Raw genomic sequence first — 27,145 nt, forward strand, 5'->3', positions numbered from 1 at the left:
CAAATGTTTGGACGTCCTTAAACATTTAAAGTTTCAGAATGTGTGTGTGTTTCTGAGAGAGAGAGAGAGAGAGAGAGGGAGAGAGATCTCTGCTGACAAAAAACAATAGAAACCCTCATAGAATTTGTAATGGTTTTAATGGTTATAATCGGAATTGTACTGGTTTTAATGGAAACTCTAATGGTCCCTGTGTGTCTCTGCCTTCCATTTGCCTACGTATTTACCTTCTGTTCGGTGACATGTTATATCTAGTGGATAACCTTAAGGACCGGTAATGTTAATGATTTTACTGGCTAGCTGATGGTCTGTAATGGTATTTGTAGTGGCAACTATCAACATTTCTGTGATGGGTTCTATTGGTTTTTTTTTTCAGCCGTTATGATATACATGTAAATTTCCTTTATGAACGCCACTAACTACACAGTAAACCACATGGTATTTTTTTTTTTTTTAAAAACACAACATTTTAATATATTCAGAACCAATAAAATCTGTGTTTCTGTTCTGCATTCGTGCAAACCAAATTGTTTCTTAAATTACAGTTTCCCTCATAAAAATAAGGGAGGGAAAATCCCGGTACTATTCAATATCCTGAAGGAGGTGGCGCCATGCAGGGTTATACTTGTTTTAAATCTATCTATCTATCTATCTATCTATCTGTGCTCTCTTTAATGTAAGAAAGCGTGGGAATCCTCCGATGCACAAGGTGGCGCTATGAAGAGTTACGCTTGTTTTAAACTAGCACTGTTGCATTAGGGGAAACGAGGAAGATGCTGTGAACGAGTGATTCTTTTAGCAACAATATTTAATTTGACGTTTTTTTTAAAAAAAAAATATATATATTATTTTATGTATTTATTTTAAATAAAATCTGTGTTAAGCAGAAAATTCTTCCTCTATAGTGCGGAGATCCGGTGAGTTGGTAATGTTGAGTGTTGTAGCTCCCTGTTGTTTAGCTGGTGTTGGAGTGTATGAAGAAGGTGGGAGTGTTGGTTTGGGTTGCAGCCTGCTTTCACTTTATTTTAACACTCACTACTCTCAGGTGCACTGCTGCAGTAGTTCTTTGTTGGACATTACATAATGGGTAAACTTAAAGTAAGGGTTTTGTTTGGAAATGAAGAAGCTACTTGTTGGAGTGAGTGTGGGTGGGTGTGTGGGTGGATAGTTGGGACATGGGCATGTTCTCATATCTTTGGTGGGACTAAATGTCCCCACAAGGATTTTGATATTGTTGTTTTCCTTTTAGGTTCTTGGATTAAAATCAGGATTAGTTTTAAGTATAAGCATTGCATTAATAATTATGCCAAAGGTTCTCACAAACATGTGTGTGTTTTCAGGTGAAGATGAGCGCCGAGGCGGCGGACAGGGAGGCCGTGACTGGCAGTCGGCCCACTACGCCACCACAGACTGCCTGGTTCGAGTTTCTGCTCGACCCGTCTTTACTTGAGCAGCACTTACAAAAAACCACCTCAGGTCACTATACCATCTTCTATATGTGTCCTCTTTATTAGATGTGCTTATATATAGGTGCACTTAGGCATACAGTTACTCCCTGTATCTCATCTGTTGCTGTACACAATGTTAGCCACCCTCTATCACCTCCACCAATGGAAAAAGAAAAGCAAAGCGTCACTTCTGACCAGATATAATTTGGGTGATGGATCAGCTGGATCTCAGCACAGCAGTGACACTGACATGGTAGCTTTCGCTGCAGTGGTACAAGTGGACCAGTTACAGCAGTGTTACTGGGAGTTTTAGGGCATTTTCACTACTATTTACCAAGTGAAAGGGATACTTTTGGTTTGCTTACTAATTGTTGTTTTTTTTTTTGGAGTGCGGAGACCTTGAAATAAATTACCAAGGTGCTTCTCCATCAGCTCCCAAGCTCCCTAGGTGGTGAATCAGTATATCATGTACACAAGTTTGGGACTGGTAAGGACCCTGGCTCACTACATATTGGAACACTGATGACTCAATTTCCAGAGACATGACTACGTACTCGCGTTATAAATTCTCACCACTGGCATTTATCAACAACAGGCAGGGCAGGACTGATATGTTTCTGGCATTATATTATGTCATATAAATGTGTTAGCTTAATCACATGTATTTCTGTCATGGTACTTCAAGCAGGATTGTAAGCTAGCTAGTGGAATTTTAAAAGTGATTAAACACTCAAAAGTCATTAGACTCAAACAAACTGTATATAGAACGTCAAATAAAGTTAAAAATCACTAATGTAAATAATCATTTAAAAACTACAGAGACGATAACAAGGTACTTACATTTGAAGACGAAGCGTTTGTCCACCATTTATTTATTTATTTTTTCATTTTATTATTATTATTATAATTATTATTATTATTTTAGCTGAGAGGCTTCAGAAAATATTTTATAGTCATTTCCAGTAAGGGAACATAGTGAGCATTGATGCTCCCTGGTTTTTGCATTGTGGGATATTTTTTTGGGGAGTGAACGTTCCAGTGCACTGGAAGGATTTTGCGATTGAGACAGCCCTTAAAATTGCCGACTTCCTGATCAGTGCCCTGACTACTGAACTAGGGAGCTGACTGAGACACACCCCTAGATAATTATCTTGTGCATCGCATCCAGCATTTCTTTTCTGTTTTAGTCCATCAGCCAAAATATCTAGAATATCTCATTTCTGCAATGTTCATCTCTGTCGTGTGGTTCAAGATTGCACCTTTGTGGCTCAGTTAAGCAACCCGCTTTCACAAAGTATGTCACCTGCCACCCAAAATACAGTGAATATTTGGTACACTTCCTGCAGCTGGCTCGATTCAGAGTTCAATCACTTTGCGACTGAAATATTATATACTTACCAAGTGCCTTGTTATGTGATGTGATATGTGTACCTCATAAAATGGCCAGTGAGTATAGTGGAATTTTTTTTATGGTTTAAAAAAAATTGTATTTCATGTTTATTTAACTTGCTGTGCTTTTTATAGCTCTGCCATATTCTAAGATCTGTGGTTACTGGATTACCATTGCAAACCTTTCATCCACTAGCAGGATCACCTTATGTCTTTTTCCATGTGGCAAACAGACCCTCCTCCAGTGCAGCTGGTTATCCAGTTCTTGGAGCAAGCCTCTAAGCCTTCTGTGAATGAGCAGAACCAGGTCCAGCCCCCTGCAGACAACCGGCGCAATCGCACTCTCAAACTCCTCGCTCTCAAAGTGGCAGCACATCTTCGGTGGGACCTGGATGTGCTCGAGAAAGGGTGAGGGGTCTTAATGATGTGATAATACAAAATACTAATGTACTAACACTTATAATGCGGTGACGCATTACACGTTAGGTTGTTATATATATATATATATATCTATCCATCCATCCATACATCAATCAATCACAACACAACCAGTATCTGTATACTTCCCCTCCCTGAAACCATGGGATATTTCTTTGGCGTTTTAAATTCAGCAGGAGTTAAATGCATAATTTTAATTATGTGAACAAACACTTTTGTAATCTGTGTAATGTTAGGTCTTTTTTATTTTCATTTTAGTCAGTAAGAAATTAAGCTGGGAAAAATCACTGACTTCACCATTTCCTCTACTCTTGGATCATCTTTGACACCCCACGTTAACCCCTGATGTGCAATCATTTAACGTTACATTATTTTGCCCAAAATTATTTAATTTGTTGGATCAAGTAAATCCTATGATTGATTAAAACACCCAAGGACCAGTTGGCTTGAATGTCTAAGATCGGTCAGGATGATCACTGTCATTTGAATATTAGCGGCTTAGTGGTGTGCACGTTTGCCTCGCACCTCCTGGGTTGTGGGTTTGAATCCCGCTGCCGCCCTGTGTGCGTGGAGTTTGCCTGTTTTCCCCGTGCTTCGGGGGTTTCCTCCAGTTACTCTGGTTTCCTCCGCCAGTCCAAAGACATGCGTTGTAGTTTGATTGGCATCTCTAAATTGTCCATAGTGTGTGAATGAGTGTGTGTGCGCGATTGTGCCCTGCGATGAGTTGGCACCCTGTCCAGGTTGTCCCCTAGTCCAGGGGCTCACGTGACCCTGTGTTGGATAAGCGGCACAGAAAATGGATGGATGTAGTGTGTTCTTGTGTCTTCATGCAGCTGAGTGTGTCCATGGTAAGCGAATGAAGACTGCCTGGTTCACTGGAACTACTGATACAATTTCAGTAGATCCAGAACATGTTGCGTAGTAAATTTAATTGATCCTCAATTATTATTGGTTATGAATGACAAAAATACGAAGTTGAGATATTGAACCGTATAAGAATCTGGTAGTATCTTCACCGATCGCTCGACAACAAGTACTCCCTAAATGGTAATTCAGTACCTTCGTAGTTAGTTAGGAACTTTAATTCTCTGTAGCTGAATTGAAGACATTTGTGATTTTTAACAGCAGCCATGCTGGTGCACCCTGGGTTTCAAGTCCAAAGTGTGATGTATAAAGTTGTCCTGTTCTGTGTGTGTTTTCAGCTTGACCATTCCTGTGCTGAACATGTTACTGAATGAGCTGCTGTGTGTCAGTAAAGTCCCACCTGGAGTCAAGCACGTAGACTTGGACCTGTCCACGCTACCTCCCACTACTGCTATGGCAGTTCTTATATACAACCGCTGGTAAGTGTGTAGGAGTGTGTAAGGATTCAGGCATAACGGATCAAAATCTGCATGATCAATTTTTTCCTAGTGCAGCACTTAAATATATAAGTTTCCATACAATATTATTCACATGGTGTAAGAATGTGAAATTGTTGTTGGAATCAGTTCTTCTCATGTAACGCCACATTCTGTTTCTTTTATTTAAAGGGCCATGCGTACTATAGTGCTGAGCAGCTTTCCTGAGAAACATACAAAACCTGGACCACATCAGCTGAACATGTACGTATCTTACGCCTGGCTCAAATACTCAACCCGACGTGACGAATGTTCTGCCAAAATTTTTTTTAGCAAGGCTTTTATTTGTGGCTGGGGGGAAAGGAGTCTAGATTAGATGGTTTACTCCTAATCCAGACTTTCTGTCATATTTATTTTTCTTCTGCCAGGATGAATCTGGTTCAGCAAGAGAAGGAACTGACTGAGAACATACTGACTGTGGTAAGACATAAACACTTCATAGATTCTCACAGATACGTGCACTCCTTTTATTCAGCAGCTTCTTTTATCCAACGTGACTTATATACTGAAATAACATGCAGTTAACATTTAATTGTTTAACTGACACGTTTCTAAAAGTAAGTAAGGTTTATATATAAAACATGTTTAAAACGATTTGAATAAAATGGTACATGAAGTAGCATACTGGGTGTCCCAAAAATTTCCATACGTCGGGGACTATGTTTGCCAGCACCACGTCTGTTGTGCCTTCATCAGTGGACGTCCACTTCTCGGTTGGTCTGCAACACTTGAATAAGTTTGTCAGCAGTGGTGTGTGTGTGTGTGTGTGTGTGTGTGTGTGTATTTGTGATGTGCTCGCCATGTCTCCTGTCAAAGTCCATCGCAACCTTGCAACAGCTTCCCGATCCACCCATGAGAATGATTTCAATATGTAAATTAATACATTTATAAATTAAGTCAATATGTAAATTTTGGAAGACATTTTGCTAAAAATTGTTACTTTCCCCTCTTTATATGGAGACTTTTGGGACACGCTGTAGAATAGGAAGTCTAAACAATAAAATGAAATAACACAAAACATCCAGAGGTTTTCAACAGCTTAAGCTTTCCCCATGCAGTATTTTCCTAGACAGAGAATACACTTTCTATTACATGTAGGTTCCTCCCAGCAGCCGCCTTTTGTTCATTTTAAAAATGTCTATCTTATCTTATTTATTTATTTATTTATTTACTCCTTGTGAATCAGGATGTATAAATGTATCTAAGTGATCTGTTATCCTTTAAAATGCTTGCATATTGAAAGCTTTATTCTTAAATGTCAGCTACTGCTTGATGATTGTTGTAGAATAAAATAGCGTGACTTAATCTCCTGCCATTAATTAATTAATTAATCAAATGTTTGTTGCTCTGTTTGACAGCTGAAGGAGCAGGCCACTGACTCCATAACAGTGCTGGAGGGAGCTCTGAACATTAAGAAGGATTTTTACGTCCATACTATACGGACGCTTGACCTGCTGGCAGCTGATGCCAGTACAGCCAACGGCGAGACAGAATGCTCCACAGCCGGCCTTAGGATCAGTGCTGATGAGCTCCACTGTCAGGTAGAATACAATCGATGATTGAGTGATTAATGTTAGTAATCATCTGGTTAGCTGGTGTCTAGGGGGTGTTCTGGCGCGCTATGGCTGCCGTCGCATCATCCCGGTGGATGCTATACACTGGTGGTGGTTGAGGACATTTTCCCCCCCTATACAATGTAAAGCGCTTTGAGTGCCTAGAAAAGTGCTATCACTTTAATACTAATCTGTGACTGACAAGAACCAGGCGTTCATTTATGCCTTCATGGAAATTAAAATGTTTGTTTTTTTTCCAACATCTAAGCTCTGATCTGATTTCCTGTGTTTCATTTGAATGTTGTTTTGTCGTGTGATAATGTTCATATGGTTGTCTGTTTTGCAGGTGCATTATGATTTAGGAGGTATTTACTTCCAGCATGGCTGTTCTGACCCTTCAGCCTATGTGAAGGCTCAGGAGCACTTCCGCAAAACGAGGGAACTGTTAGCGAAGGTATACGAAATTCATACACTGTGCGCTCTCTCTCTCTCTGTCTCTTTTTTGCTTTTCGTTTGTTGGCTACAGCTACAGTTGCAAGGCTTCTGGGGTATGCCTTTAGTGCCATCTCCTCTAGTGCCATATTCGTTCTAGTTTGAAATGAAACCCAGTGGTTGCTTTTCATTCTTTGTGCATTCGGTTTTTTTTTGTTTTATTTTTAAGAAGTATTTTTTTTTCTCTCCAAACTTTCAATGAACACGGCTTAAAAAAAAAATTCAGAGGATATCCATAAATAAACCGTAACCCTTCTCAAATGTATGCGTGTTGGTTTGCAGCTGAGCTCGGATCCGCTACACTGTCATCTAGACGAGAAGCGACTAGCCGGCTACTGGATGGCATGCAGAACGCTGACCGGCTCTTCGGACTCCAGCGACAGCCAGCTCACCCCCTACTGCCTCATCAACAGCTTAATCAAGACTCACAATTACCAGGTCAGGATTATTTCTTTTTCAGGATGCAGTGTGCTGTCATTATGTAGTGTGCAGGAGCTGAAGGATTTTAAGAAGTCACAGTAATCATATCTAATACAGTACACAAGATGGTGCTGAATCAATGACTATGAATATGGTCATTGCTGAATATGACTATGAATATACGACAGTGATATTATCCTGTTGTTCTGCATGATAACCGGCTCCTTGTTGGAGTTCAATTATGTCTTTTCACTGATCTATGTTATTTATTTCGTAAGTAACCTTGATCAGAGAGGGACATTTTTGTATTTGTTGCAGGCGTTGATCGAAGCCTTCATCAAAGACAACATTACGCACAGCCTGCCGAACAGCTTCAGACACTCGGTTCAGCTGGAGCTTCTACATAAGGTTCAGCAAGGGTGAGCCACACAGTTCTACAATACGATCACTTATACTCGGTTACTAAAGGAAATCTGCTGCTGATGATAAGTTGTGAGTGTAAATTTCAGATCTGTAGTAATACCTTTAAAAACCACAGCATTGCTGAATTCCTGATTCTGATTGGTCAGAAGGTGTTGATTTTCTATAACAGCAGCTCTGGCAGTATTTCCACAGGCAAGGCAAGTCACAGGTTTATATTAATGGGCTCATTCTTACGTTATCATTTCTAAAGTAACAGCTTGTTATCAGAGACTTGTAAGGTGGTCACTGCAAATAACAATACTACTACTACTGAACAAATTCTTAAATGTTATTTAACAAAAAATTTCGATATGCTGAAGCTTTCTGTAAAGAGATGTTTATTTAATATTTCTGGGGGGAATCTCCAGACAGGGCTGTAACGCATGGATAAACATGTGAAGAACATGTGTGTGTGTATGTGTGCGAACAGGGACGTGATTACGGAGGAGGTGTGTTATAAGCTGTGTGTGTGTAATGCTGTACGGGACGCTCTGGAAGGTCAGGTGCTCAGTGTCCGCTTTCACCAGCTGCTGCTCAAACCCAGCAAACGCACCATCAGCTTCCTACTGGAGGTACAGTGGGGGAAACTGATTACTGGCTGACACGAGCAAACCTATTGTTTAATCTATTTCATAGTTTATGCTTTTTCTTGTTTCTTTTTGTAGGTATGTACAAGGTCCTTAGATAAGGAGCATACCTCGGAGATGTCCAAAAGGAAAATGGCTCTCTTTCTCAAGTGAGTACTCTTATTGGGTGCTTACTGGGGTCTGTGTCATAGGCTGATTGGTGCAAGATTTAAATAATCAAACTGTTTGAATTGTACTTGGTCCATGTGGTCTGACCCAGACTGTTTATTCATAGGAATCTTTGTGAGAGGTTAGAGGAGATTCCTTTGGCCTACATGGTTTCATCCCATAAGCTCTTCATGGAGCTGCTTTCAGATGAGGAAAAGAAAACTCTGCTGGATCAGATGAGGAGAAGATCAGCTACCGTCAACCTCAGTGCCAAGCCGCTGCCCTCCTTCTACGACATTCCAGGTATGCAAGGTGTCATTACCATTTATGTTATGATGAGATGCATGGAACATTAAACATTAGGACATTTATTTTTATTTTTTGGTACTCATCTGTAGCCTCCGCTAGTGTGAACATCGGTCAGCTGGAGCAGCAGCTCATTCTCTCGCTGGATGCACGTCAGATCAGACAGATTCTCATTGAGCTTCATGGCATGGCTGAACGTTCCTTCTGGAGAGTAAATAGCAAGGTCAGAAGAATGAAAGTTTACAGTTCATGTTCATTTCACCTTAAAATATATCAGACCAGTCACTTGATAACCCCCAGGAAGAGATAATGGCAATGTTTTTATCAGTCCTTCCAAGGTTTCACCATTTTGTGATTGCAGAAATGAACACAAAATCAAGCAAACTCCACAATATTCGGAGGAGCTTGCAATTTTCCAAATTACTGCAGATTTTCTGAAGATATGGGCCAAGACGCGTCATGTGATGTCATCACAACGCACGTTCGGCCACATTCGGCCAAAGCCGTCTTCGATTCACATATGTTGAACATGAATACAGCTAAAAGGTCTCATTTAACGTTTCGTGCATATGCATTTTTTCCAGTTCGAGTAGTTTTCCGCCAACAAAATCACAAAAAAGTCCATAAATTGCCCACAGCCTAATCAAGCATTTTTGGCAGTAACAATCTGGCATTGTTTTAGCCACTTTATGTGCTATCTTTATGTGGCCTTCTGCTAAAGCAACCTGGGCTTCCAGAACACCTCAGCAGTGCCACAGACTGATTGCTTCCATGCCACTCCGCATCGATGCAGTACTTCGTGCAAAAGGAGCGCGTTGAGTGCGTAAATGAACATACTTTTCAGAAGGTCGTCAAGTCTGTATTATGAATTCTTTATTCTAATATTTTGAGACACTGGATGTTTGATTTCCATGAGCTGTAAGCAGTAAGCATCGAGATTTCAAGAGTTGTGTTAATGTAAATTTTTAGTCTGAATTTTATATTTGTAACACTCAGTTTGTGGGTTTTATTTTAAATAAATGAAAAAATGGTACTGAAAGTTTGATCCCCGCCAATCTGCTTAATCGAAATAATAATAATAATAACCGGACGACTAATCAATTATGAAAATAATCGTTAGATGCAGCCTTAGTTAAATATATCCACTCTTGTGGGAAGACAAACAAATTACGAATACTAATTATCCAGGGTCTAAATATACTGTTAAACAAAAACCCTGTGAGAGAGGAAATGAAAAAAACAAAACAAATGAGTGCAGAAGTTTTTATTTATTTATTTAGTGAGTTCAGGTGTAGTGCACTTTTAAGTGCTTATTTACAATTAACAGAGAAAATGATCAGTTATTATGCTGAGTCACTGATGCATAACATTTTATTATCAGACTATATTTTGTTATAGGAACACACTTTGATTTAGTTAGTAATTTAGCCTATGCTAGATTTTGTAAATAAATGACTAAATAAATGTTGCCCTGTTTCTACTGCCTTGCCTCTAGTGGGAAGTTCCTTCAGACTACATAAACGTCATCCTCGCCATTAAGGATAACCTCACGCGGGACCTCCTGTTCATTCTTATGGCCAAAGGCCTTCACTGTGTCAATATAAAGGTCTGTACTTTATCAGTGTGTCATTAATATCAAAAACATACTTTTTTTTCTTTTTTTTTCTTTGGACTTTATACAAAACTCTTCTCGTCGGTTTTAAAAAAGCATTGTTTTCAAAAATGTTAATTATGAGTTCGATTGCATTGTTACATGAAGCGCGCACTTGTTGCAGGACTTTGTTCATGCGCGCCAGCTTTTCTCGGCTTGCCTGGAGCTCGTGACTGAATTCTCACCGAAGCTGCGCCAGGTCATGTTGAACGAGATGTTGCTGCTGGAGGTGCGAGCACACGAGGCCGAGGGTGGGATGGAAAGACCCCCTTCAGACCTGGTGAGCCGGGTGCGAGGCTACCTCGAGATGAGGATCCATGGTAAGAGACGCATTTTTCTCCTCACTTGGACCCTCACCTATTATTCATCTTTTCATCTAACTTCATTGCATGATGTCATGGGTTCATATTGATTGCTATTCTGTGATGTGAATTTCATAATTTCTTTCAGATATTCCCCTCAGGCAGGTCATTGGGGAAGAGTGTGTGGCCTTCATGTTAAACTGGAGAGAGAACGAATATCTCACATTACAGGTGCCTCAGTCACTGGTGAACAACAACCCATATATTAAGGTGAGGATATATCTGTGCTATGCATCTGCTTAGTTATTTGGAGGGAATGGAGTAGATTTTTTTTTTTGCTTGTGGTATTTTATTTTAAGACCCTGGACTTTTTTAACACTACCTGGCAAAATTCAACAGTGAAGTCAGATCTAATTTGCTAATATCTAATATGACTGATCATCTTATCGACGTTCTGGATTGGAGATTGTATTTCTGTCTCATTTGATCATTTCCCTTTTGTGAGTAGCTCGGGCAGCTCCTGGCTTCCACCTGTAAAGAGCTCCCGGGTCCTAAAGAGAGTCGGCGTACAGCTAAAGAACTGTGGGAGGTGGTGGTGCAGATCTGCAGCGTATCCAGCCAGCACAAGCGGACCAGCGATGGCAGAGTCAGCCTCATCAAACAGAGAGATTCCTCACTCGGCATCCTGCCCAGGTGAGACACGTATTCAGCAAGGCCTGGTTAAGTATGTGCTCTGCTAAAATGAATTAGGATGAATTAAGCCAGAGACTGTGCATGTATAATTAATAAATTAGATAGATGTGTTGGACTGGTAAAACTTACTTTTAGGTTATTTCTACTCCAATCTCCTGTTCAACAAGGAGATAGCTTTTCTGTTGTGGTTTCGGTAAACCTGTGCCCACTGTAGCCTCGGATCTGTAGGCCATCTACCTTAAGGTTCTGCGTGTTGTGCATTCTGAAATGCTTGTCTTCACCACGGTTGTAAAGGGATCACATTGTCCCCATTTTGGTGTATGACGTGGGCATTACATGAAGCTCTTGATCTGCATCTGCATGATTTTAGGCATTGCAGTGCTGCCACGTGATTGGCTGATTTGGATATTTCCATGAATGTGCAGGTGTGTTCGTAATGAAGTTAGGAGCTATATATTGTGCTGTAATGGAGATAAAGCGTCAAAGATTATGAACTACTCAGAACAGTGGCTTTCCTGGAAAGATCTGAGGAACAGTATTATTTAAATGCATTAAGTGCTTCTTTTTCTATGTAAGTACACCTGAGGTAAAGACATGTTCATGAAAATGGCCTGTTTAAGAATAATACTGAATCTGAATATGTCCCTTACTTGCTCTCAGGAATAAATTCATCACATTTGTCAAAAAACTGCGGGTGAGTTTGTGAAGCTTTTGCGTATATACATGTTGTTCCGGTATCTTAACACTCCACATTTATTTATTTTTACTAAAACACCACTAATTATCATGATTTTCTGCAGGAGCCTTTGGTGCTGACCACACTCATCTCTTTATTTGTGAGACTGCATTGTATCGTAAGGGTATGTATAAGCAAATCACTTACATTTTCTTATTTCTTCAACTTCAGACCTAATATAAATGAAATACATTTAATAAATTGAAATTAAGCATTTATGCCTACTGTAATCGACTCCCTTTTTTAGGACGACATTGTGAATGAAGTGACAGCAGAACACCTGTCCATATGGCCTTCCTCCCTGGCAAAGTAAGTGTCACACTCCTGCTTGTTCTATAGGTTTTGAAAAGAGATTTGCATAATGAAGACGTGTGCAAGAGCAATAGGCGCAGTAAGAATTAAAGCTGTGTATTATAGCCATAGTTAATGTTGAAAGACATGATTGAAAGTGCAGCCTCGCCTATTCCTCGGTCCCTCCAGGATTTTGCGGTTGCAGAAATGATCGCAAAATCAAGGACACTCCACAGTATTTGAAGGAGCTTGCAATTTTTCAAAATTTTCGCAGATTTTGGCCAAGATGTATCATGTGACATCATCACAACTCAGCCAAAGTCCCCTTCGATTCACGTGCGTCAAACATGAGTACAGCTAAAAGGTCTCATTTACCAACAAACATCATTGCGAAGGACCAAGTCAAGTAGTTTTCCACAGGAAAAAAAACTCCGCAAATTGCATTGCAAATTGGAAGAAAAAAATAAAAAAATAAGCCGCAGCAAAATCAAGCGTTTTTGGCTTCAACGATCACAAAAAAACTCCGCAGAATCCTGTATGGACTGATTCCTTTATTTTTGTTTCAAAGAAGCATGTTTGATGATGATGATGATGATGATGATGTGATGCACATCTCCCAGTATACAGTCTGTTGATGTGGAGGCTGTAGCAGTAACAGTGAAGGAGCTTGTAACCTACGCTCTCACCCTCAACCCCAACAACCAGTCCTGGCTCATCACCCAAGCAGACTTATACTTTGGCAAGTGTCACTGTAGAAAACTTAGTTGGAGATCTCAGCCCTATTTATTTATTTATTTATGTATGTATGTATTTATTTATTTATTTTTAAACCAACGGTGGTTTTCAAACTGAGTGGTAATTCAGAGGTTCTGTCTATTTTTGCAGGTAACTCCTAAAAATATTGAAAATTCTACTAATTATATATATATATATATATATATATATATATATATATATATATATATATATATATATATATATATATATACAATCTCCGAATGTAAATGTTTTGCAATAATCTTTGTTGCATTAATAGGGTCTGAAAGAATTCAGATGGTCTTGTTTATGGTCACTGAAAGTAGTACTCATTTTTAACTTAATTGCTATCCGCTGAGCAAACAACAGAAGCAGCTGTTTTATCTAAGCATGTATAATGGACGTTTAATAAATGTTAAAATGTATGAATATACTGTGACGAGTCCGACTTTTCCATTTGATTTGATACCACTGACCCCACAGCATCGCTTGTGAAAATAACGTGAAAATAAAATACAGAAAACAGCACTGGAATTGTGGAGCTCACATCATAATCCCATGTCAGCTTTATCAAAAGCGGTTATGTTTTCCCTTACACGTGATTCAACGCAGAAACCCATTCTCTCAGAGTTGTCTACTTTGAACAGTGGGTTCAAAAAGATGCGTTTGTGTTTCTAGAGTGAATGAAAAGGCGAAATGAACGAGAAAATATTTGTTTACCTGCTTTAATGTTGACTAGGCCCAATTATAAAAAAAACTACTTTAGTAGTTACATGGAAAAGACCTCTGATCACCGGGAAATATAGCAGTTTATATATTTCTATAACGCAAATTGTTTATTATTCTTTTTTTGTTTGTTTGTTTTCTTTGGGCAGTGACGAACCAGTACTCTGCTGCCATGCACTACTACTTACAGGCAGGTACTGTGTGCTCGGATTTCTTCACCAAACCTGTCCCTCCTGACGTCTACACTGATCAGGTACAACCAAATAAGACCTCTGGTACTTACTGCTTACTCTGTTACAGTTTATCATTACACGACAAATCCAAGTTGTTTAGCTTGGTTTTAAGCTGGGGCTTTTGATGTCAAGTACTTCATCAGATTATGTAACATGGTGTCCTGCTGTAGGAAAATAATCAACACTGAATAATGTGATTGTACTGTATGTAATGCAGAGTCACTGTCTGCATGTCGCCAAGCAAATTGCTGATTAATTTTACCACATTTTTCTCCCCAATTTGGTCACCTGCCAATTCCCACCCACCAGCCAGTTCTCCCCAGTCGTACAACAGCTACCACCTGGGGAGGGTGAAAGCTAGCGTGTGCTTCCTCTGAGCCAACCACATCCTTTTCTCGTGGCAGTTTAACACTCAGAGGAAAGCGCTGTCCACCCTCTTCTGCATATGTGAGCTCACAGATGCCCACAATTGGCTCAATGGGCTTGTTTGTCCGGCACATCCCACTGATGCCGATTTGGATTGAGATCTGGGGAATTTGGAGGTCAAGTCAACACCTTGAACTCTTTCGTGTTCCTCAACCTGGCGAAAGAGGCCACTGCCATTAGGGAATACCGTTTCCATGAAATGGTGTACTTGGTCTGCACCAATGTTTAGGTAGGTGGTACGTGTCAAAGTAACATCCACATGGATGCCAGGACCCAAGGTTTCCCAGCAGAACATTACCCAGAGCATCACACTTCCTCCACCAGCTTACCTTCTTCCTCATAGTGCATCCTGGTACCATCTCTTCCTGGTACCACTGGACAGTGGTCAGCATGGACACTCTGACCGGTCTGCAGCTACGCAGCAAGCTGCGATGCACTGTGTGTTCTGACACCTTTCTGTCATAGCCAGCATTAAAATTTTCAGCGATTTGTGCTATTGTAGCTCCTCTGTGGGATCAGATTAGATGGGCTAGCCTTCGCTCCCCATGTGCGTCAGTGAGCCTCGGGTGCCCATGACCCTGATGCTGGTTCACTGGTCCTTCCTCGGAGCACTTTTGGTAGGTACTAACCACTGCATATCAGGAACACCCCACAGGACCTGCCGTTATGGAGATGCTTTGACCCAGTCGTCTAGCCATCACAATCTGGCCCGTATCAACATCGCTCAGATTCTTGCACATTTTTCCTGCTTCTAACACATCAACTTCAAGAACTGACTGTTCACTTACTGCCTAATGTATCCCACCCGTTGAAAGGTGCCACTGTAACAAGATAGTCAATGGGTTTTGGTGTGTTTTATATAACTTCACCTGTCTGTAGTTTTAATGTTGTGGCTGCTTGGTGTGTAGCTGTTCATTATCCATTTTTACAAATGACCGTTTACACTCTGTAATGTTTTGACAGGTTCTGAAGAGAATGATCAAGTGTTGCTCATTGTTAAACTGCCATACTCAGGTAAGGTAGCACAATCGGTGGTACCCAGTTGAACATTTCTAAAAACAGGAAACATGGATGTAACGCCACCGTTGGTTTTGTAGGTCGCTGTTCTCTGCCAGTTTCTGAGGGAAGTTGATTATATGACTGCATTCAAAGCTCTCCAGGAGCAGAACAGGTACAAAGGCAAATAGATTAGTTTTGTACTATTATGCTATTCATACAGTATGCTGTCCAAGTATGTGGATAATATAACGACTTTCTTTCTTCTTTTTTTTAAAAAATCAAGCCATGATTCCATGGATTCGTTTTACGACTACATCTGGGACGTGACCATCTTGGAGTATTTGACCCGTATCCTTTTAGAAACTTGCGTGTGTACCTGTATGTTTAACTGTTCTGTGAGGACCAAATGTCTGGAGATTTAATTTTTCAAAATATATATATATATTTATTTTATTTAAGAAATATATTAAAGTGAAATGTATGTATTAATTAATGTGTTTTCACGCTTGATTAATTACTTCAAGTCTTAACTCTCCAACACTGCAGACATTCATCACAAACGTGGTGAGCTTGAAAAAAGACAAGTTGCTGTGAGTATCGTATAAATTAATTTCACCAACTCGTACTGCAAAATCGAGCTATTTATTAAATCTTGACTATTTATTATACAGTAGACTTGATTTCAAAAACTAATTTTGTAGCAGTTATTTCAAATCCCCTCCCTTTTATTTAGCATGCAATACCTACATGTTTTATAAATTATAAAGCAAAAATATATATCATGATCCATATTATAAAGATATCAAGCTGCTTTGAGCACAAGTTAAACAGACACCTGACTGATATTAAGCTCTGATTTGAACAGATCAAGGCTATCGGACAGACCGAGCTCAACTCCAGTAACCCAGAGGAAGTTTTGCAGCTCGCTGCTCAGAAGAGAAAGAAGAAATTCCTTCAGGCCATGGCCAAACTTTACTTTTGAAGTAAATTCACAACACCAAAAATGTACATTTTTTTTTTAAACAACAAAAATAAATACATTCAGTAACTCCAGTATTTTTTCCTGTATATTTCTTTTACAAATATACACTGTTGCTCTATGATCAAAATATATCCATATTCATGTGTATTTTTAAAATATATATATATATATGTACAGTTACCTGTTACTTTATAAAGCTAAACTCAACAGCACAGTAATAGGTTAAATCTGTACAATTTCAGCGAATACAGCACATACTTTACAAAAAAAAAAAAAAAAAAATTCAGGTTCACAGGTGTTCAGATGGCAAAATTTTAAAAAATTATAATATTTTAAGACATTTGTTAACTTGGTCCTTTTACAGTACCATTATAATTCATTTTTAGTAGTTACATAGCAAAGAATATTGCACATTATATGTGGACATAAATTTAGAATCGTTAAATCTTCCAGGGTCACATTGTTTTTCAAATATTTTGAAAGTTAAGCTTCTTAAATAATCAAACATTTATTTACAAACTGTACTCGAACAGTGATGCAAATAAAATCCCTGAGGATGTGCTTTATATCTTAGTGAATTCTATCTATAGTGAAGTTTTATTTTGACTGTTTTGGGCTGAAATGGAAAGCAGTTTATGGAAGTCTTTTTTTTTTTCTTCTTCTTCTCTCTCTCTTTTTTTTTATTTTTTATTTTTTTTAAAAAACAAATGTCAACCTTCCTATTCACATTATACAATATAATAATCTCCCAACCGCTCCATAAAGAAGACTGTTTCAGCCCGGTGACTTTAGCTTTAGGGAAGAGAGGAGCACGGGTCAGATTGCAGCACTCGGTGTGCTGATGGCTCAGTGTGTGCTGGATTTCTCTGCGCTGCTTGGTGGTGTAGGGGGAAAGACGCCATTTGTGGGAATAGTGCGTGTTTGTTGTGCTTCATGCTGTCAAAAAAAACAACATATGGTTAATTGGCACAATAGATTTCACAATCGTTTATTTAAGCTGGGCAATGTGCCGATATAATATTGATGATATGATAAATTGTGTATATGTTAATTTTGCTTCAACTTAAAACTTAAGCTTTAAAATTGTAAAATGTTAACAAAAAATTCAATTTCAACATTTTATTCGCCTTTCGATCGATGTATGTATGTATGTGTCAAAAGTTTAGAAACACCCCTTCTTTAATTTTTATTTTTCCCTCCACATTATAACAGGGTTAATTATAACATACTTAACACAATAATAATAATAATAATAATAATAATAATAATAAAAATAATAATAATAATAAAAGTCCTCAAAACTCTGGAATAACACAAACGGAACTATGGGAATTATGTTGTGATAAAAAATCCCAAATAAATCAAATAACTTAGTAATTTAGCATCTTCAGAGTAGACTCCCTTTTTGCCTAGAATTTCCAGAAATGTATTCCTGGCCTTTTCTCAACAGATTTCTTGAGGAATCCTCCTGAGATGTTTTTTTTTAAACAGTATTTAAGGAGTTCACACCTACGCTGCACACTTATTGGATGCTTTTCGGAATATTTCATTCCAAGTCATCCATTAAAAATATATTTTTTTCTAAATAAAATGTTAGTTTTCTAATAAAAGAAATGAATACGCTGGTACAGCGATATTTTTGTCCACAACACCGATTTCAAACACTGATCGTGAGAAACGTTTCAGTTGAGTGTCTCCAAACTTTTGACCTGTAGTGTGTATTTTATTTTTTAAAAAAAAGAAAAAGGGAAAAAAAGTAAACAATTTTTTTTATAGACATCATGAAGTACGAGTAAGTTTGTGGTGTCTTATTTTTTTTTGTATTGAATCTTTTTATTAAAGCAACACTACTGTTTTGTTGGGCAAAACCTATATATCATAATTTATAATATTCTGTTGTAGAAATCTCTGAGAATCGTCATATGTATTTAATCGTTATATATATTTTCACCATGTTGCCAGTCCCTAGTGTCGAATACCATGTTTTTTACTTGACGAGGACTCGAGTCTTAAAACGTATTGCTAAGATGACAGGTTTGTCTGTTTTCCCATTGTAACTCACCAGCATGGAGAGGTAGTTGATGTGGGTTTGAATGTTGTGTCGGTCCTCAGAAGAGACTTTAGCAAAACTTTTAAGCTTTGCGCTCTCATAACCCATCATGGTCTCTGCAAAAGGAGCCATCCAGTTCACACAGCTCTCTACTGCCTCCCAGGTTAAACCTGCCACGGGAAGAAAAGGAGGTAAATAAAGCTGGTATAAAGCCTCTCTTTATAACAATATAATCATCCTTTATCTATAACTAAACCTCACTATACGTTACCGTGACCGTATCGCTGTGTGACGCGAACATGAAACACAGGAAGTGTGAATGCAGGAGATATTTCACTACAGAAACCGTAATGAGAAAGTACGACTTAAGCGATATTTTTAGAAAGCGTTTGGATCCGTTTCTATCTTTTTTTTTTTTTTTTTTAAACGGACTATGGTTTCAAAATGTTGTGGGGGGACACGGGAAAAACCCTGAACTCCCTGAACCCTGTGGAGCTGATATACATGAGTACCACCTGAAATTCCACTTATCTTCTGATACAAAAAAAAAAATAGTATTTGAAATTCTGACGTTGTTCTTACCTGATACCTTTTGTACGACTTCAAAAGATATAAAGTGGCAAAAGGCAGCTGCAGCCAGCACTCCATATTTAAACTCCAGTGAGCTGATATCCAGGATGCACAAATCTAAAAGCTGAGAGAAAAGCAAAATGTTTGCGAACTCAGTAAAGGGTTAGAGATGTGTATGGTGTGTGTGTTGCAACCTGGGAAAACCCTTCACATAGTGACGATATTTTTTTTTTTTTTCACTATACATCAGTTCGTACAGGATTTTTGTGATTGTTGAGGCCAAAAATGCTTGGTTTTGCGGTGACTTTTTAATGCAGTTCGCGGAGTTTTGTTGTGCTTTTTTGCGGAGAACTATTCAATTGGCGAAATTGCGATTGCACGAGATTGTTTTGCATGGACTTTCACGGCGATGTCTGTCGGTAAATGAGACCTTTTAGCCGCACTCATGTTTGACGCACATGAATCGAAGAGGGCTTTGGTTGAATTTGCGTTTGTGGTGACGTCACATGACGTGCCGTGGCCAAAATCTGCGGTAATTCCGAAAGATCGCAAGCTCCTCCGATTATTGTGGAATTTCTTTGATTTTTTCAACAGATCGCAAAATCTCGGAGGGACTGGTATATAGTTCTACAGTCTTTCTCTCTTTTGCATGGACCTCAATCACAGGTAAACCGTGGCACAGGAGCATCACGGACATTTTGACAGATGTTATCTGAATACAACGTGATGGATTAGGCTTGTGACACTCACCGTGTGGGGAAATCACACTTAGCTAGCAAGGTTTTAGACATCTTTAGGCAGACTGACTGTTTTTACCACCATGTTTGCTAAACTGCCTCATTACTCAGCATTAGACGAGGATCGCCCACACTGAAGGTCATTCAGTTCAAACGTATTTGCAAGGATTTAGCTACAGTGACATCCGTAAGGTTTTCCCAGACTGCCGCACGTATACAAACGTGTAGGATCGACGTAAACGACACACAGTCTTCGAACCCGTCTGTGTTTATACCTGTGTAATCTGTATGTACGTCTCTTGAGAGAACTGCGGCACCAGCACATTAGTGAAATCATACACCGAGGCCATCTGTATGTAAAGCTTCATCCACGAAACAACAGTTTCAGGATACAGGTCCCAATTTAATGCCTGTTAAACACACGAACATGTCATGCATGAATTCAATAAGACACCATTTCCCACATAAATACTGTTCTTCCTCAATGGAGTAAAATGTTGGAACATTTTCTTCCCTGTGTACTTTGAGTAAATGTAAGGCATCTATCTCTAGCTGCGTTGATTTGATTTAATTTCAGAATAGATAATGAAGGTACGTATAGACTGGTTAACATGAATACGGTCAGTATACATACTTTTAACATCATAAGCTCCATTTGTAGGATCTCCTCTTCAAGACATGCGCCATCTGTGACGTAGGCCAACTCCGTGAGCTTGGGTGGATAAATTTCCTGAATGAAAACGCATCATTTAGACCTTATTCCTCTCCTTGAAACAGTGAGAACCAAGAGCTTTTAAAGATACTTATTCTCCAGCTAGGGGTTTTTACCTCAATTTTGGAGGCGATGAAGAGAGCCGTGATGCCGATGAGCTGCAGACGCTCCTTTTCCATGTCGTCTTGGGTAAGCATGAATCTGTCAAAGAAGTCCTGTGCCAGGTAGAATGTCTGTCTGTGAAGCAAATAAGCCTCACATACCTAAAGGGAGGCAAAATTGTATACCATTACAGTATATTAGATTTTTGACAGTAATGTCATTTCCATAAAGCCAGTCAAACATTAAGTTCATTTTTATTAAACATTTACAAAATCATCAAAAATGAGGAGGAAGTGTACGGTGTAAATATTGGAGCAACATCCCATCAACTATATGGGGTTTCATTTTATTTACTAACTGGGATGCCACAATAGCGCCAATCTTTTTTTTTTGTCGCACACTGACTCAGAGAGCGCTGGTTAGTGCTGTGAAAAAGTATTTGCCCCCTCATGATTTCTTCTGTTTTTGTGTATATCTCTCACTATCCCCCCCCCCCAGAAATTAAAACAAAATCTAAGACAAAAACAAAGGCAACCCGAGTAAACACAAAATACAGTTTTAGAAGATGTTATTTATTGAGGCAAAAAAGTTATCAAAGTTATACAGAGTGATGGACCAGGATTGGGAAACATTTAAATAGTGTAGATTCCACTAAAGCTTATTAAATGCTTAAGTTAACTTTACAGTGCTGCATATGAGTCTTTTTTCGCCTCCCGTATTGTCACAAAAAGCACTCTTGGCAGCACGCTAGCAAAAATGATCAGCCAATTGAATTAAACTAATAGGGAAGGTGGGTAGTTATGAGAGTGAGGAATGTAAGTCCAGACCTGCCAATGGATACTGAAGGTTTATTAATGTTTGAACCAAATTGTGATATTTATAGCATGGTTACCTCCATGAGCCAGTCGAGTAGAACTGCTCTCATCTTGGGCTGGAGTCTCGGATGCCTCTCCAGACAGGTATTACTGTGCTTGTACTTGATCTCTTTACTCAACATCTTAACCCACACGTCCTCCGAACTCCCCCAGCTACGAGAGCAAAAGCAAGAAATATTAACACACACACACACAAAGCACAACAGTAAAGATATCTATTTTTATTGACCAAATTTTTAAGCCACAACTGGTTTAATTCTGCATCCTGTTTGTCTAGTCCACAACTGACTCACATTAGGAGCAATGAACATGTCGGGTGATGAGGTTGAGATTAATGATGGAAGACGCTATCCTCTATTTACAGCATAATGTAGTAGAGTATGTGTAACAACTGCTCAAATGCAACACCAATAAATCTATATTCCTGTTCTGACTTTGTAAACGACATCACATTAAAATTAATAAGCAAGCAGTAGTAACAATGAGTGTGTTTAGCTAATGGCTATAAGTTAATAAGCACTTTTACATGCACTTATGTAATGTAATATTGGGGAAACTTTGGGTTTCCATGAGCTGGTCAATAATCAGATTTCTTTGCATAGTACACTATCTTAAAACTATTTTTATTGAATAAATGCTAAGGTAGCTTGTTCAGCATACATAATTTAGAGTTATCATCCATAATGTTTTGTATTATTTGTCAGCTGGTTGGACGTATAAAATAATTCTCCAGGGTACTCTTGCAAATTACACCTAATGTCCATTCTTCAAACGGCTTTATTCGTCGATAATGATGAAGACAGTTTGTTTGCACACATGTGGGTGTATTTGTTTCGACAGTCGTAGTGATGGTGCGATCAGGGCACATCACTTAAGTCCAAAGTCAACCAACAGCTTTTTTTCCAGGAGGCACATTATTTTTTTTGGCAATAAATTCACAGATGGTGCTCTTACAAGCAATTTACTGACAAGCCACATTCGGTGACCCAAACCGAGATATAGTGTTAGAACTGACCTGAGTCGGGGCAGAGGTGATGGTCTAGAACATTTGGACAAGCCTGGCTGATCAAATGAATCATGAAGACCATCCATAGGGGTTTCAATTATGACTTCAGCTTTGCATGGTCCCTCATGAGCCCATAGGTTCTAAAACGATGAAGATATCCATCAGATTAATGACCAAAATGTAGAAAATATGAAGCAGATGAAAAAATATATATAACAGGTTGTTCTTTTTGCAACACTTATCAACACGGATCATGGTTGGGGTTTTACGCCGAATTGGGATAATTGTGGACAGAGTTGTTGGTGGTTTTTTATTTTTTTTTTTTTAAAGCTAGTTTAAAAATAGTCTGCAGCTGCCAAGGTCTTATTTTAAAGCAAATAACAGAATTTAAACTCAGCATGTATAGACAATGGAAAACAGTGAAAGCGTAAAAGGTTCGTTCACACATACACTGACTTGCCACGACAAACCGACCAGAGACCATTCATTTTCAATGAGAGCTGGCGAAGTTCAGTGACATGAGCGACAGCGACAGCTGGCGACTAGATGTGGGCGTGTCCAGCGCCCAGTAAGACATGTTTAACTTTAAGTACATTTGGAGCGACTTGGTGCAGCGACTACAAATATAATATATTATATTGTATGTATGTATGTATATACACACATATACACACACACACTGGTGAATTTTATATACAAATGCTCTCCTTCCAAAATGTTTAGTTTTAGTGGCAAGAAGAGCGGTTTGCTGTCAAAAGTGCCATGCTAGTTGCGCCACCCACCGATACACTCGCTATTGCGATGGCAACCAGTAGTAGGAACGCCTACTGGCGACTTCATAGTACAGCAATCGCCAGTGATAAAATTGCTGTATATGTGCAGACAGAGTGTATACGACGCACAGAAACATGTTTAAGATGAGAACTATCGCGATATTACAGTGATCCGGGTCGGAATGTGTTTAGCGTAGGTAGATGATAGCTCCATCGCACTCTAGTTTGAAATAAGAACGGAAGACTATACAAAGTTTTAAATGAAGATGGATGACATGAAAAGAAGGATATTCATGTATTTTCAAGTAAAGCAGCTAGTTGTGATTTTTTTTTTTGGATCACTTGAACTACAGGGTGCCCCAAAAGTCTCTATAAATAGGGGAAATGAACTGTACCCCATGTCCGCTGGGATAGTCTCCAGGCTCCCCGTGACCCTGTGTAGATTAAGAAGAACAGAAATCGGATGCTGTTATAATTTCCCCTATGTATAGAGACTTTTGGGACATTCTGTATATTGTCACAGTTGTGTCATATACCACCAACAATTGGGGGATAATTTCAGGTCTTTTTTTGTGTGTGTTGCTAGGCTGGAATTTTTTTCTGGGACATGGCAACCTTGCCACTGATCCTAATGATGAGGTTGATTTCAGCATGTTCTAGCAGTAACATACCTGAGTTTCACTAGTTAGCATTTTGGTCAGGGCTTTCTTCCTGTTGCATTGCTGTAAGCATGAAGAAATTGGTTAAGACCAACAATTAATGATTCGAGTCATCATAACTAAAGAATTAAGACTTAAACCGTGTACAAACCTCCTTCTTGACTTTTGCTATCTTGTCTGTATGGGTGGCTCCATTTTCGTTTTTAGCTTGAAGGCGTCCACTACAAAGCAGAAGGGTGGAGAGGCTCAGAAACACGCAGCTTATCAACTAAACAGTATCTCAAGAGCTTCCCAAACCCTTTCTTACCTTCGTCTAGTCATTATGCTGTATATTGGGCTTGTAATGCTGTATGTTCAGGCTTTTCTGAAAGAGTGAAACACATATTCATGCTATCAGGCATTAGCTGTGTGAGATCAAGTTAGCCGATGGGAACAATAGCGAGCAGACCGCGCCATCTAACCTTAATATTCACACATCAGAGTCATCTAGACTTGAACATCCTACATTAATACCTAGTTGGGAAATACGTGAGCATCCTGGTGGTGTTTTGTGACCAGTTTGAAGTGAGTAAGAGAAACAGTTGAGTAGTTTATCTGCAGTTCCTGCAGTAGGTACGCGCCAAAAAGCGAAGCCGGGTAAATAAAGCGCCAGACTTTTTCAAACACAGGAACCAGTCGATCAACATTAAATACACATGTCGTGCACAGATATGCTCTTTTTTATTTATTTATTTTTTTAAACGATCTGCAAATAGCATATCCAAAGTTTGTCTGTAATACATTAAAATATGCATGCATCTTAGAGGGTATGATGTTATCTCAATATTTGATATCATATCATACCATCCCTCCAAATCTTCAACAGGGGTCAACTGCAATACTCTCACCATTAAACCTCAATCCAGCCTCAGTTAACATTTCTATTATGTATAATAATAATAGTAATAATAATAATAAAAGGCATGCACATTTTAATGTTTGCATTTTGTGCATATGAGAACACCAGGAGTAGCCTAGTTGTGAGCTGTAGCTGGTTAGCTTGGTAGCTATATTAGCCAGCTGGAGGAGCAGATCAAGCTTCATGTTAACACAAATTACTGACACGAATCGTTTTGCATTCTCGACTAACGCGCATTTTACAGATCTGTTATAGAAATACGATTATATTAAGCCTTAGCTCGATACAGCATGAGAGTAATAATAATCAGATGGTGCAAAAGCACACTTCCGGATCCTACCTTTTCGGAGTAGTTTGAAGTAAAGTGAAGGACTCGCGCCGGCGCCAACACTTTATATACGGGGAGTCACTCTGTTTCTATTGCGCATGTGTTGTCCCGCGTTTATATTTACATTTTAGCAGGCCTACACACACATCTGAGCGTTAAGAGCGTGAATAACAAGTTTATAACATGCATCAAGCGATAACTTGGTCTCGTTTAAACTCTACCGACTAATTATAACACCGGCTTACAAACAGTGATATGGTTTCCCCCTCAGGTAAACCTTTCAACAAAGCGCAAATAAAAAAAAATATTACTTTTTTTTTTCTTATTATATTTTTGACTTCTGCTCCAATTCCGATCCAAGTTCGTGAAACCGCCACTTTACACTTTGACTCCTTAATTTAAAATCTAATAATAAATATGTCTATTATATTTATTTATGCATTGGTAAACGTTTGCACTTCCGTAGTAGGAGGAGTTAAAGTCATACTGACCAATCCATGAACAGGAAACAAGTGGGCGGGGATTTACCTGCTCAAGCCAATGACTGGAGAACAGGAGGCGTGTCTTGGATCTGTATTGACCAATGAAATAGCGAGTATCTGTGGCCACGTGCGTTTCGCTGGGAATGTAAACAAACTCACTGGACTCGTTTGAGCTCCACGCGGAAGAGACTAGCAAAAGAAAACGTGTAGAAAAGTAACAGAAACGAAGGTTTTTCAGCGTCATATTGAACTGATTCGACTTTCAGAGAGAGAGAGAGAGAGAGAGACCGTCCGTGCCACCCCAACTCTAGCATCAAATCATGTCACTTAATCTCTGTTGCTCCTATGCACGTTTACATTACATCATCATGCTTTACCAAATTTTGAGACATTACGTTATTTTGAACAAGGTTTCCTTGCTGACAATGGATGCATTTTGCTCTTAAATACTTAAGAACAGGATAGAAATGAACAGGGTTGAGTGTTTTAAGCATATCATTTGTAAATACACAAAATCTGGTGACCTAGCATGCATGCTATAAACATGATGGCATGAGAACATCAACGATCTACTTAATATATATATATATTTTTTAATTAATAATTGCTTTAATCTATAGTTTGGGTAATAGGGTTGTACTTTCAAATGGACGTTGTAAGTCAGTATCAGAACACTGAGAATAAAGAGAAAAGAATGAACGTAACGTCTTCCCGTGATTCCCTTAGGAAATGCAGATGATGTAACGTCCTGTTGATCATGTGCCTTGTGGAATATTCCAAATATTTAATAGGGTTGGATGTGTTCAGGGCTGAGTGAATGTTGTGGGACACTAAAATGTTCATTATTCATAACCTTTAATGGATGACTCAAGGAGGTTTTAAGCATGAATGATAAATAGATTTACACATTAATGTGAAATTAAGATTTTAAAAGTATTTCTAAGTATTTCTTTTCTAATTACATATGGTTTATTAATATTTTAAGGACACTTTACTTGTATTTAAATGTCTTTTACCGTTGTATGACTTTACTTTACATACATATTTGTAAATGTAATATCAGTGGGACACAAATTGTACCCCAACTATGAAATCAATCACCTTTTATTAATTATATCTTTCTAGGCAAGCAATTACTGACTGTAGCTCATCGGTTGCTGTGAACAATGTTATCAGCTCCCCTGTACTCTCGCCACCACTGACCCGATATAATTTGTTTTGTGCACCATCCTCATGAATAACACTGACATGGTAATGGTATTTTAGTGGGTGTGGTCTTGGTACATGTTTATAGGTGTACACTATGCTCACACCTGAAATCCCACAATCCACCACAATAATTTGGTTTAGAAGTAAAGTATCCATCTGCATACAGAATATGCATCATTATTTTTACCACCATTGACAGGGAATAGGGCGTACATACTTATTAGGAAGTAAGAAGATAAAGAGCGGAAACTTGGAGAGGAAAAGAGGAAGCAGGACAATTGCTGTGACAGCGATAACGACTAAGAATTAA

At 38.8% G+C, this 27,145-nt stretch overlaps 2 protein-coding genes across 5 annotated transcripts; one reads left to right on the forward strand and one right to left on the reverse strand.

The window, feature by feature from the left end:
• The first annotated feature begins 86 nt into the window (after window positions 1–86).
• ints8 (integrator complex subunit 8) lies at window positions 87–16,452 on the forward strand. Of its 2 annotated transcripts, none has more exons than XM_053612768.1 (28): window positions 87–914; window positions 1,338–1,473; window positions 3,068–3,242; window positions 4,475–4,615; window positions 4,805–4,876; window positions 5,041–5,092; window positions 6,031–6,213; window positions 6,572–6,679; window positions 7,000–7,155; window positions 7,456–7,556; window positions 8,030–8,171; window positions 8,265–8,335; window positions 8,461–8,636; window positions 8,732–8,862; window positions 10,135–10,245; window positions 10,415–10,610; window positions 10,741–10,862; window positions 11,101–11,285; window positions 11,946–11,979; window positions 12,086–12,145; window positions 12,269–12,330; window positions 12,933–13,051; window positions 13,944–14,047; window positions 15,417–15,467; window positions 15,551–15,624; window positions 15,736–15,800; window positions 15,999–16,042; window positions 16,318–16,452. In XM_053612768.1, exons 2-28 carry the CDS (start codon window positions 1,344–1,346, stop codon window positions 16,432–16,434), a joined length of 2,982 nt encoding a protein of 993 aa, XP_053468743.1. In that variant the 5' UTR covers window positions 87–914; window positions 1,338–1,343; the 3' UTR covers window positions 16,435–16,452. The 2 variants fall into 2 exon arrangements, with proteins under 2 accessions (XP_053468743.1, XP_053468742.1); XM_053612767.1 differs by lacking the exon at window positions 87–914 and adding an exon at window positions 969–980.
• On the reverse strand, window positions 16,406–25,516 carry LOC128600361 (G1/S-specific cyclin-E2). Of its 3 annotated transcripts, XM_053612771.1 has the most exons (14): window positions 25,456–25,491; window positions 25,157–25,280; window positions 24,226–24,282; window positions 24,070–24,139; window positions 23,931–23,981; window positions 23,655–23,693; window positions 22,496–22,626; window positions 21,498–21,633; window positions 20,620–20,766; window positions 20,426–20,521; window positions 20,067–20,201; window positions 19,067–19,178; window positions 18,497–18,654; window positions 16,406–17,370 (listed from the first exon to the last, which is right to left on the reverse strand). In XM_053612771.1, exons 3-14 carry the CDS (start codon window positions 24,237–24,239, stop codon window positions 17,281–17,283), a joined length of 1,179 nt encoding a protein of 392 aa, XP_053468746.1. In that variant the 5' UTR covers window positions 24,240–24,282; window positions 25,157–25,280; window positions 25,456–25,491; the 3' UTR covers window positions 16,406–17,280. The 3 variants fall into 3 exon arrangements, with proteins under 3 accessions (XP_053468746.1, XP_053468747.1, XP_053468749.1); XM_053612772.1 differs by lacking the exon at window positions 25,157–25,280 and having other exon boundaries at window positions 25,456–25,475; XM_053612774.1 differs by lacking the exon at window positions 23,655–23,693 and having other exon boundaries at window positions 25,157–25,516.
• Between the last annotated feature and the right edge of the window lie 1,629 nt (window positions 25,517–27,145).

The sequence above is a fragment of the Ictalurus furcatus genome, chromosome 24 (assembly GCF_023375685.1).
Source record: "Ictalurus furcatus strain D&B chromosome 24, Billie_1.0, whole genome shotgun sequence".
In the NCBI taxonomy this organism is placed as follows: Eukaryota; Metazoa; Chordata; class Actinopteri; order Siluriformes; family Ictaluridae; genus Ictalurus; species Ictalurus furcatus.